Genomic DNA, 12,039 nt, shown 5'->3' on the forward strand with positions numbered 1-12,039 from the left:
TGGTACTTGTTTTACTACTACTACTACTATTACTACCCCTCCTCCTCCTCAATCACCACTACTCTACTTCTATGCTATTTCTACACATTGTTTATATAAACAGTAAGCTGTCATAAACATTTCATATGTATTTTATAAAGCAATGTTTAAATTTTCCCTATAACGATTGATGTTCATAACAGCTATCCTTTGTAATTGATACATCATATTGGTTGAATGAAAACGGAGCCTTTTGCTAGAAAAAGTAGTCAAACCTTCCTTGAATCATACCTTACCTTCAAAAATAAAAAGACATTGATTAATGTATTGCTTTGATAGCCCTAATGGATTGAATGGTCATGGTTGGAATGTTTTTCATCATAGGTCTGCAGTATTATTAGGGCTGACTCTGGGCTGAACAAAGACAATATCACATTGGTGTATACATAACATATATCTGAGCTGGCAGAATTGTTATCATATTAGACAAAATGCTTAGCAACATTTCTCTGGATTACACTCAAAGTTCAAATTACATCAATTACATCAAGCTATGTAAAATTGTGGTCACCCATACAGAGAGGCATGTCCTTTACAGTTATGTTCCTCACCCCATTTACTTTCTCAGTCGATAGGTCCTTGTCTTGCAAGCTCGCAGGTGCTGATGCCATGTAAAAAGCACCTGTTTTGGTGCCATATAAAATGCACTTGTGTTGGTGTCACATAAGAAGCATTTATGCTGGTGCCACATAAAAAGCCCCCGTTCTGGTGCCATGTGAAATCCGCCTGTGCTGGTGCCGCATAAAAAGCCCCTGTTCTGGTGCCATGTGAAAAGACCCCAGTATGCTCTGTAAAGTGGTTGGCTTCAGGAAGGGCATCCAACATTAGAAACCATGTCAAAACAGACAACTGGAGCCTGATGCAGCTTTCAGGCGTTAGCAGCTGCTATCAAACTGTCCAATCCATTCATGTATGGAAACAGATGTTAAATGATGATGATGTTGACTTTGCCTTTCATCCCTTCCAGTTACTCTCTCTTTTACTCTTTTACTTGTTTCAGTCATTTGACTGTGGCCATGCTGGAGCACCGCCTTTAGTCGAGCAAATCGACCCCAGGACTTATTCTTTGGAAGCCTAGTACTTATTCTATCGGTCTCTTTTGCTGAACCGCTAAGTTACAGGGATATAAACACACCAGCATCGGTTGTCAAGCGATGTTGGGGGGGACAAACACAGACACACAAACACATACGCATACATATATATACATATATATATATGCATATATATGACGGGCTTCTTTCAGTTTCCGTCTACCAAATCCACTCACAAGGCTTTGGTTGGCTCAAGGCTATAGTAGAAGACACTTTCCCGAGGTGCCATGCAGTGGGACTGAACCCAGAACCATGTGGTTCATAAGTAAGCTACTTACCACACAGCCACTCCTAGTTCTATAAAATAAATGCCAGTTTAACACTGGGCTTGATGTAATCAGCTAGCCTCCTCCCCTGAATTTCAGGCCTTGTGCCTATAGTAGTAAAAACAAAAAAAGAAAATATATTAATGCATATACAGCATTATACAACATTCCATTACTGTTTTCTTTTACATGTTTTAGTTTAAGCAAGTAATAAGTGTCATTATCAAAGCAAACATATTTTTTGTATTATAGTGGAACTTGGTTTAACCAGTTCCAACTGTTTTACTAGACAATACAGAAATAATTATTTCACTCTATGATATTCAATGATTGGTGGACAACATCAGTAGGTGTTATATCTTGAAATCTCTGTTGAGGAGTTGCTCAATAGCAAACCTGTAAATACCTTCTCATAAAAGAAACTCTAGCATCATCATTTCAAAGACTCTAACACCTAAAAACTCTTTTACTCCTCAATGAGACTTGGTGGTTCTGTGTGTATTTTTTACTTCTTTTCCGTCTGTCATCTTCTCATCTCATTTCTTAGGAAATAATCTCTAAGTAATATATTTTAATTTTAAACTGATGCTGCCTGTAGTAATAGTGGTAGTGGTGGTGGTGGTGGTGGTGGTATATTGAAGGTGATGGCTGCGATAATGGTGGTGGAGAATAGCAGTTAGTGATGGTGGTATTTTAGTTTCGTTTATTGATAAAAAACCATAGAATCAGGTGATGCCTCTGTGATGTTAGTGACAGTGGAATTTGTTATTGTTGCAAAAAAAAGGTCTCAGCAGGTGTCTGATGGCACAACTGGTATTTTAACACAGGTTAGATGAATGTTCAAAATATGTTCTAGATAACTAGATTACATTATTAGATTACATTGTACCAGTCTCTTTTACATTCTGTATGTATACATTCATATACATACAAATGTGATTAGTATATATCAGTGATCAGTGTATAGTTTCATTATGTATGTATGTATGTATGTATACATCATTAATGTATGAGTATGAAATAGTAAGAAATCTAATTAATGCCACATAAAGATAAGGTTTAGTTCATTATTTTTCCTCATTACCAACAAAGCGTACTTGGTTTTGTTTAATTGATGAAATTGAATATTCTTTTTAGATAAAACCGCATGGATGTGATGTGATGGTCAGTATTTTGTTACAGATATTAGCAAGCATACTAGAACATATAACTTTCCACAACAGCCTCAGCCATGGGCGCTATTCTTTTACCACAGTTTGACTATTTATAAAAAAATTTGGTTTCAAATTTAAGTTCAAGCTATTTCACTTTATTATGTATCTTTTTAAAGGAAGACATAAATGTCACATCTCGCTTTTTTACAGAAACTTAAATTATCCAAACATCCATCTTCTTTGCCTACTTTCTCTGGGATGGTTGTAGGAGTAGTGTCCTCGGGCACCTCCTCTAGAGTGTCGCATCGGACACTACCATAATTACACTTTCCAGTTGACTTCCCAAGTGTGACCAACTGTGACTATGAACTGTTATCCAACCATCTTGTTCTTGGTCTACTCCTAAGTCAGTCCTGGCTTTGTTTGAACAATCAGTTTTACAATTTTTTTCTGTGATATTCTAACCACATCAGAAGACCAAGTTAGATGTTTAACAATGTCTAGGTTGGTGCTTCATAAATCTTTCAAACTACAACATTGCTTTTTATTGGTTCAGAGTTGATTTAATAAGGTTCACTAATCTTATTTGAGTAAAGTTTAGGATAAAAAAGACATCACTTATTTTATTTTCAGATGGGGAAAATACCTGTCTTTAAATTATCCCTCTCTATACCATACATGTAGTTTGCTCATTTTTTCAAAAACTGAAGATTTACCCTCACTCAACAGAGTGAAGCTCCAGTTCCCTTCAAGTGAAGTGTATGTGAGTGTGAGGTCACACTTGCCAATTTACCTTGTTCTCTAGCATTGAAATAAATTGCTTTTCCTGAGATGATAATGTAGTAGTTAGTCAATCAATTAGAAATAGTATCAGATCTTCCTCAAATCATAGAGATTTTTTAAAATGACATACTCGATAGCATTGTAAAATTTTTCTTTCTCTGTCTCTGGTGACAGCGTTGTCTTGTCCCAAAAACTTTTGAAGGATTTGAAATCTGCACTGAAAGTCAAAATAAACAAAAATAGAGTCATGGCTGCGATGCCTGTAGGAATAGAACTACAACAACAGGGCTAATGTTGGGCCAAGCTACCACAATAGCACTAATGTTGGGTTAAACTACCACAACAGGGCTAATGTTGGGTTAAACTACCACAACAGGGCTAATGTTGGGCTAAACTACCACAACAGGGTAGACTTACTACAATAGGGCTAATGTTGGGTTAACCTACAACAACATTGTTTAGTGTCAGGCATCTTTATAAACTTCTTGGATTATTGAGCTTATTCTACAACTGTCAGAAATATTTTTGCTATTTCTGTTTATCTTCAACCAATCCTACATTCTAATGTTATTGACAATCAATAATCTTGATTCTGACCAAAGAAGGATGCAACTGATTTCTGGATTTTGTCCAATTATATTGGTGAATTAAAATTATGGTTGTTATTGCTAAAATATTGATTTCTTTTGTTGAGACAAAACTGAAGAATGAAAGCCTCTAAATCATCAATATATTACTGGTACATATTTCATTAATGTGAATTTAATAAAATGTAAGGTCAGTTCCTGTAGAGTTTGAATTTAGACTGAAATTATCTATTGTTATTGTTTAATTTAATGTTCCATCCATCCATCTTCTCTACCCACAATTCCTGGGTGGAGTCCTGTAACATCTCCTCCTTAGATCCCATCAAAAGTAAGCATAAGTAGACTTTCCTATTGGACTTCCAAGCACGACTAACTGAAACTTTGGGTATTACCCAACCATCCTGCTCTTGGTCTACTTCTAAGTTTTCTTCTAAGTTGGCTCAGCTTGAAGAAGCCATCTTGTGATTCTTCCCTGAGACATTCTAATCTAATGATTGTAGTACCTGAGCTGTGATTTCTCAATACAGAGAAATAGCAACTTGACCTGGAGAGACTCCCTGATCTCTAAGTTATGTAACTTGACAAATAATGTTGCTCTTGAGATCCTTGAGATCCTGTAGAAAAACTACATTTCAGCTGCTTGTTTTCACAATCATACTCTTTCAGTCACAGAGCTTAGATAAAGATAAGCATGTAAACTGAATTGAAGATGGTGAGTTTGGCTTTTTATTTAACCTCCCCCTTTCTGAGGATCAAACACTGCATCTGGTGCATTAATTTGAGGTTGACTAACTCTATTAGAAAGAGGCAAGACGTTCAGTTATGAGAATTGAAATAGTCAAAATAAGATGTCATTGCCATTACAAAACACTTGTAACTCAGTTTTTTGAAGTAGGAGAAACCTTTACTGTCTGAATTTTATACTATTTCTCTGTAAATTTGAGATTAGTTACTTCTTGACTAGTCTTAATATTTTGACTGTTAACCTAAATTTGGGAGGCTCCTTTTTACAATTTTAATCACCTGTTCTGAACTGCTTCAAAATGCCACATTTTTGCATAAATATTTTAGTTTATTACTGAAAGGAAGAGTGTCGGAACTCATAACCTTTGCATGTCCTTCCAGACTCGTGAGGTTGTTGTAGTTTATAGGGAGGGAAGGTGTGATATGTGCACACACACACACACACAATACACTTACACACCACACACTTACACACCACACACACACACAATACACTTACACACTACACACACAATACACTTACACACTACACACACACAATACACTTACACACTACACACACACACACATGCACTCGCACTCTGCTCGCGCATATATTACACACACACTCACACATGCACACACATACTACACTATCTCTCTCTCTCTCTCTCTCTCTCTCTCTCTCTCTCTCTCTCTCTCTCTCTCTCTCTCTCTCTCTCTCTCTCTCTCTCTCTCTCTCTCTCTCTCTCTCTCACACACACACACTTCTCATACACATACACTACATGTATTAACACATAGGCTACACACATCACTCACCTACACTATATATATATATATCCTCTCACATATCTTCCTCTACAATACTTCATTGTTTTTAGTTTCTAAGACTACAAATGGTTACAGAAGTCCAGAATGTCATTTGGGAAAGAAAAGATATAAAACTGTGGTGGAAAAGATTGAGATCAAAAGAAGAATTGTGATTAAAATGTATGGAAGGTCAGCGAAACCACTGAAATAACTGACCAATCCAGAGCTAATCCGATCTGTCAACCAAACCAAATTATTTCTTAAAGCATATAATCCAGTTCTTCTCACTGATTTCACAAGCTTGCTGAAGATTTAGCAACTTGTGTAAACATTACTGTTGTGTACTCAACATAAAATTACTTCCACACACACATTATCTTAAAGTCTTCTGAATGAATGAGGTAGCCTCTATGTGGTAGGTCAGCTAGCTAGAAACAGCAGCCAAATCTCTCTTAAACCTCAACCTACCATTGTAAAAACTAGAATAGGTAAACAATGCATAAGCACAGGTGTGGCTGTGTGGTAAGAAGTTTGCTTCCCAACCACATTGCCCTGAGTTCAATCCCATTGTGTAGCACCTTGTGTTTTCCCCCTATCACTGCTTGACAACCAGTTGGTGTATTTATGACACTGAAATCTTATTGTTCATATGCTCTCCTTTATCAGGTTGTAGTTCTTTATAGGAGAAGGAGTTTTGTTAAATTTGCTTGAAATAACAGCTTTAGAAATATGATAATGAGTGCTGGTGCCACGTAAATTTACCCAGTACACCCTGCAAAATGGCTGATGTTAGGAAGGGCGTCCGGTTGTAGAAACCATGCCAAACAGATAATTGGAACCTGGTGTAGCTCTCCAGCAGGCCAGCCCCTGTTATAATATCCAACCCATGCCAGCATAGACAACAGATGTTAGAAGATGATGATGATGATCAGTACCTCTAATGGCGGAAAATATTTGTTTGGCCAAAATAGAGCATAGATTTGTCTAAATATATAAACTGAAATGGCACCTATATCTTCTTATTTTTCTCTCTGGAAAATAAGCCAGCTTTGAGCCACCTTTTTGTAATACATTCTTGGCAGCTAATTTAAACTTTAAACAGTTACTGAATAAATAGTTAACTACAAATAATGATCGAAATAGTGGATGAGTGACGTGGAAGTTATTAGGGTTATCATTGTCACCACCATTTAACATTCATTTTTTCATGAGGTAGGTTTTCTTCTGCCAGATGCCCTTCCATTTCCCAATTTTTATCTGTTTCCAAATCAGGTAATTCTTCACATGCTCAGACATGTTTCCATGGAAGATTGGAAAGGAAGGTTATTACTTTCATACAGTCATATACATTTGCAACTACCAAATGAAATCAAGCCAAGATGCTAAAATGCACACACACACACACACACACACACACACACACACACACACACACACACACACACACACACACACACACACACACACACACACACACACACATATATACATACATATGACAGGCTTCTTTCAGTTTCCTATTTCTTTATTGCCCAGAAGGGGCTAGACATAGAGGGGACAAACAAAGACGGACAAAGGGATTAAGTCGATTACATCGACCCCAGTGCGTAAGTGGTACTTAATTTATCGACCCCGAAAGGATGAAAGGCAAAGTCAACCTCGGCGGAATTTGAACTCAGAACGTAAAGACAGACGAAATACTGCGAAGCATTTCACCTGGCGTGCTAACGTTTCTGCCAGCTCACCGGCTTCTTTCAGTTTCTGCCTACCAAATTCACTCACAAGGCTTTGGTAAGCTCTTGGGTTCAAGTAGAAGACACTTGCACAAAGTGTCACACCTAGGACTGAACCCAAGATCATGTCGTTGGAAAGCAAACTTCTTACCACATAACCATACCTGCGTAGAAAATGTGGCTGTGTGTACATTGGTGTGACAGTAGTCCATATATATATTATATAATATAGCAATTGTGTGTTGTTGTTGTTGTATAACTCTATCTAGCAGAAATATTTGAGATTTTTCACTGCTACAATAAAAGTTGCTAGATGTCAAAAGCAATGTCGTGTGTTTGTGTGTTTGTGTGTGTGTGTGTGTATGTGTGTGTGTGTGTGCGTTTGTGTATTCGCTACTTTGTACTGTACTTTTCCTATATGCTTTATGAAACATATAATAACTTCTCTTTCTCTCTCTCTCTCTCACACACACATGTGTTCCTTTCCAATATTAGGAAATACATGAGTTTCTATGCAATCAGTTAAAAATAGCATTCTTAAACTCTACATTCTGCTGTTATGACAATACTTTAGGCAGTCTAGTTTCTGATATGCAAAAAGATCAAAAAGTCAAAGCTTTGGTATGAGATCTGATGGATCTAGGCTGATCTGGGGCTGAAGAACAACACCCCATTTCCATATATATACACACACATACATACATAGATATATATACAGATTATAGCAGCGACTCCATCTAAGAATATCTGAAAAAGGAATTGTATTCCAAAATATCATTGGACTATAGATAACTAAATTACAACAGGTATATAGTCCATTTTTTGTATTATAGTGCATTGTTGTATCATTCAAAACTTTTTATTCTGTATATATATATATATATATATATATATATATATATATATATATATATATACATAAAAATAAAAATAAATATATATATATGCATTCAGCTGTAGAAACATTGCCAGATCAGATTGGAGCCTGGTGGGGCCTCTTGGGTTACCAGTCCCCAGTCAATCTGTCCAACCCATGCCACCATGGAAAATGGACGTTAAACGATGATGATGGTGATGATGTATGTGTGTGTGTGTGTGTGTGTGTGTGTATGTATTTATTTATGTATGTACATGCATATGTATCTATGTATGTGTATGTGTATATTTATATATGTATGTATGCATGTGTGTATGTATGTGTGAGTATATATAAGTATGTATACATGTGTGTATGTTTAAGTATATATATGTATGAGTGTGTGTATATATATATCTATATGTATATATATGTATGTGTGTATCACGTAAAAGCACCCACTACACTCTCGGAGTGGTTGGCATTGTGTATAAATGTATATATATATGTGTGTATGAGTGTGTATATATATATACACACTTCCTGGCGTTAGGAAGGGCATCCAGCTGTAGAAACTCTGCCAAATTTAGATTGGAGCCTGGTGTTGCCATCCAGTTTCACCAGTCCTCAGTCAAATCGTCCAACCCATGCTAGCATGGAAAGCGGACGTTAAACGATTATGATGATGACGATGATATATATATAATGTCTCCTCTTCAGCAAGACACCTGTTCCTGCCCCTCCATCATACTTCCACTTCCTTTTCAATGCTACACCCCACACCTTGGAGAGGTTTTGTCTTTTGAGTATTTGGTGAAAGCACCCAATACACTCTGTAAAGCAGATGATGTTAAGAAGGACATCTATTTGTAGAAACTATGCTAGAGAAGACACAGTATGACACCGTGACAGAACTGTGAAGTAGACGGGGTCATGAAAGTGAAAACACTAGCTTGGAAGGATTGGAAGATGTATGTGTGTGTGTGTGTAAGGCATAGAATTATAGTGAAGTTGGTGTGTTAACATTTTAAATATAGTTAACATTAAATCAATCTAATCTGAAATAACTGTGTGGTGTGTCAAATAGATAGACATTTAAGTGGATGCTAGCATATTTAATGCTGGGAATTTACAAAAAAAGAAGAAAAAAAATAGCTACAAATAAATATGTGGTGAGGAAAATGAGTATTAGTTAATGTATTTAATATTGTTTTAAATATTTCAACAAATTCATTAAGTTTTATGAAGGGCTCTCATCAGCGAAGTGTGGCTTTCCTTGCAGTTGCTAAGGATATTGTTGAACGAATCACAAAGTTAATGCACAAGGATGCACACAGATTGTAGCACCCCCCCCCAAACCCCTCACTATTGTTCACAAGATTAATAACTCAATGATGTTCTCTTCAACTAAACACTTGAAAAATACCTACAATAGAACTTCCTCTATAAAACATGTCTCTGTCTCATCCACTTGTGTATATTTAGTCAAATTTCATTTTCTCATCCAGAATGTATTCAGCTAAAACAGGATTTTTATTGAAAGAGCATAACCAACAATAACTTTGAGAGAACTTTGAATAGAAAGAAATGTTGTCTCTATATTTTATGAGGTTTGATTGTTTGAATACGCGTAAAATATTGCAGTGTGATTCAGTTGACTAGATGCTACCCAATATATCAAAATCTTCATAATCATAATTTTGCATCTGCTGTTTTCATTCTTTCACTTTATTAATAAACTTTATTAATTCTAAAAGAAATATGAATTCTACAAATGAGCTAACATCTTGTATTGCATTGTTCCAGTCGGAGGTACTGTATGAAAATGTACAGCTAATACAGTCATTCATGAAAATCCCTCCCAAGATGGACAACAGTGTGTTTATAAAGAAATACAGTGAAAACTGGGATATATTTGAAGATAAATCAAATGGACAATATTTCTACTACAACAAGGAATCAAAGAAGACCACTTGGAAACCCCCCAGGCCTGAGAAGCCTCCACCAGATATTCCTAATGTAAGTATTCTGAAGTCTTTATTTGGCTTTGATTCAATCAATGTTTTGTTGCCAGCCATCAACATCTGAACAGTTAATAAATGTTGATATTTCAGTCAGTGTTTAGAGGTTAAGCTATTGATTAACCATACATATTGATATTAGCTTTTACACATGCATATATTTAGATGCGTGTGAATATATATGTGTTTGTTTGTAACTGTGTATATCTAGCTCTATATGTGTATAAATTTTTAATTATTTCTTTTGATTAGACCTAGAGCCAATTTTGTGATAGTTGTATGTGATTGTAGTTGCGTTGGTGGTAGTAGTAGTAGTGGTGGCACTTGTGATGGAGGTGATGGTGGTGATAGGATATAAATGAATGAGAAAACAGAATATGTTAATAGTAAAGTACCTTAGTGACCCTGGATGGGTGAAAGACATATTCCACTGACAGTATCTGAACTCTTAATAGTAGAGCATTAAATGCTAGATAGCTTAATAATTATTATCAGATATACAGGGTGGCCCAAAAGTAGGTTTACTGTTATTCAACTATCTCTTTCGCATTCATATATTAACAGTTTAGATCTTGATTATAAAAAAAATCGAAACCATTATTCTATGCTAATTTAGTTAATTTTGTCAAGCTCCCTTTTCAGTTTGTAAGATAAAAATTTAAATGTAATAAAATATTATAAAAGAAATTTAAAGTGCCTACATGATAACTGTAAACCTACTTTTGGGTCACCCTGTATATAAATGAATGTAGGTGCAGTTAGTGTGATTGATATTTGGTGTTGATAGGTGATAGACATGTTCTAGAGGGTGCAGTTTTGTAGGTGGAATAGAATATTTACTAATGAGGTTTCAGTGGAGAGAAGTTAGAAAGTACATCAACAGGAGTTATTTTACTGTAGGTGTGTCCTGAGGAACAACTGCTGCTGTAGAAACAATAGAAGAGACAAAAAGAGAAGACATAACATGTTTGTGTTTCAGTGGTTTTAAAGACAAAGGGCAGGGTTGGATATCAGAAAACATATATGTAATCCTAAATAAATGAATTAATGATCAAATCCTTAAATTTATTACCCTGTGCATGTAAGCGAAAGCAGGGTAATCACTTGACTTTGTTTGTTTGCAAAATTACTGGAAAACGGCCGAACGGATTTTCACTGAATTTGGCAGAAATACTCATCGGGTGAGTGGCTTGAAATGATGAAAATTTGGTTTGGTTATCATCAAGCATACATAAATACATACATACATAGATATGCAACTCTGTGTGTGTGTGTGTGTGTGCACATGTGTGCAGTGATGGATTCGAGGATTTTGTTTATTTATGAGTTGATTTCTTAATTTCACCAGAATATAAATAATTATAATGGTGAAAGACTTCTCAAATTCTTTGCAATATTTTCTATAAATATTTCATTTTGCCCACTTTCTTTATCATATGAATCAACCCTCATCTGCGTGTGTATAGATCATGGTGTACCAATGCGGATAGCACATGTGTGGGTACATACGTAAATACATATATAGGTGTGTGTGTGTATGTGTGTGTGTGTGTGTGTACAGTGATGGATTCAAGGGTTTTGTTTATTTATGAGTTAAGTTCTTAATTTCATCAGAGTATAAATACCTATAGTAGTGATACTTTAAAGGGGAAAAGAATGAGTTCAGTCCCACTGCTTGGCACCTTGGGCAAGTGTCTTTTATTAAAGCTTCAGGCCTTGTGAATGGTTTTAGTAGATGGAAATGAAAAGAAGCCCATCATTGGTGATTTCTTTTCCTTTTTTTGAATTTTCCCTTTCTCCTTTCCGACAAAGAGCTATGCTCGAAATGTCAAACTCTCTCTTTTCATCGAGCATTAAGCTAATACATTTCTTGTACATGTCCTTTTGTTGTCCGTTAATTTTATTCATTTATTTGAATTGACTATATATATATGTGTGTGTGTGTGTGTGTGTAAGAATGTATGTATGTA

The 12,039-nt window shown here is 35.8% G+C and overlaps 1 protein-coding gene across 12 annotated transcripts in view; it reads left to right on the forward strand.

Moving 5' to 3' along the window:
* The window catches only part of LOC106879295 (uncharacterized), a 106,688-nt gene that overhangs the window by 53,118 nt on the left and 41,531 nt on the right, over nucleotides 1–12,039 (forward strand). For 5 of the 12 annotated variants that reach the window (XM_089357919.1, XM_089357923.1, XM_089357922.1 and 2 more), the window contains exon 3: nucleotides 9,855–10,151. In XM_089357919.1, coding sequence (XP_089214045.1) covers nucleotides 9,855–10,136 — 282 coding nt within the window. In that variant the 3' untranslated portion in view covers nucleotides 10,137–10,151. Of the gene's footprint in view, nucleotides 1–9,854; nucleotides 10,152–12,039 lie in introns of those variants that run through there. The other 7 variants (XM_089357929.1, XM_089357926.1, XM_089357925.1 and 4 more) reach the window with 2 other exon arrangements.

This window comes from Octopus bimaculoides, chromosome 9 (genome assembly GCF_046866305.1).
Source record: "Octopus bimaculoides isolate indiv1 chromosome 9, ASM4686630v1, whole genome shotgun sequence".
Lineage (NCBI taxonomy): Eukaryota > Metazoa > Mollusca > Cephalopoda > Octopoda > Octopodidae > Octopus > Octopus bimaculoides.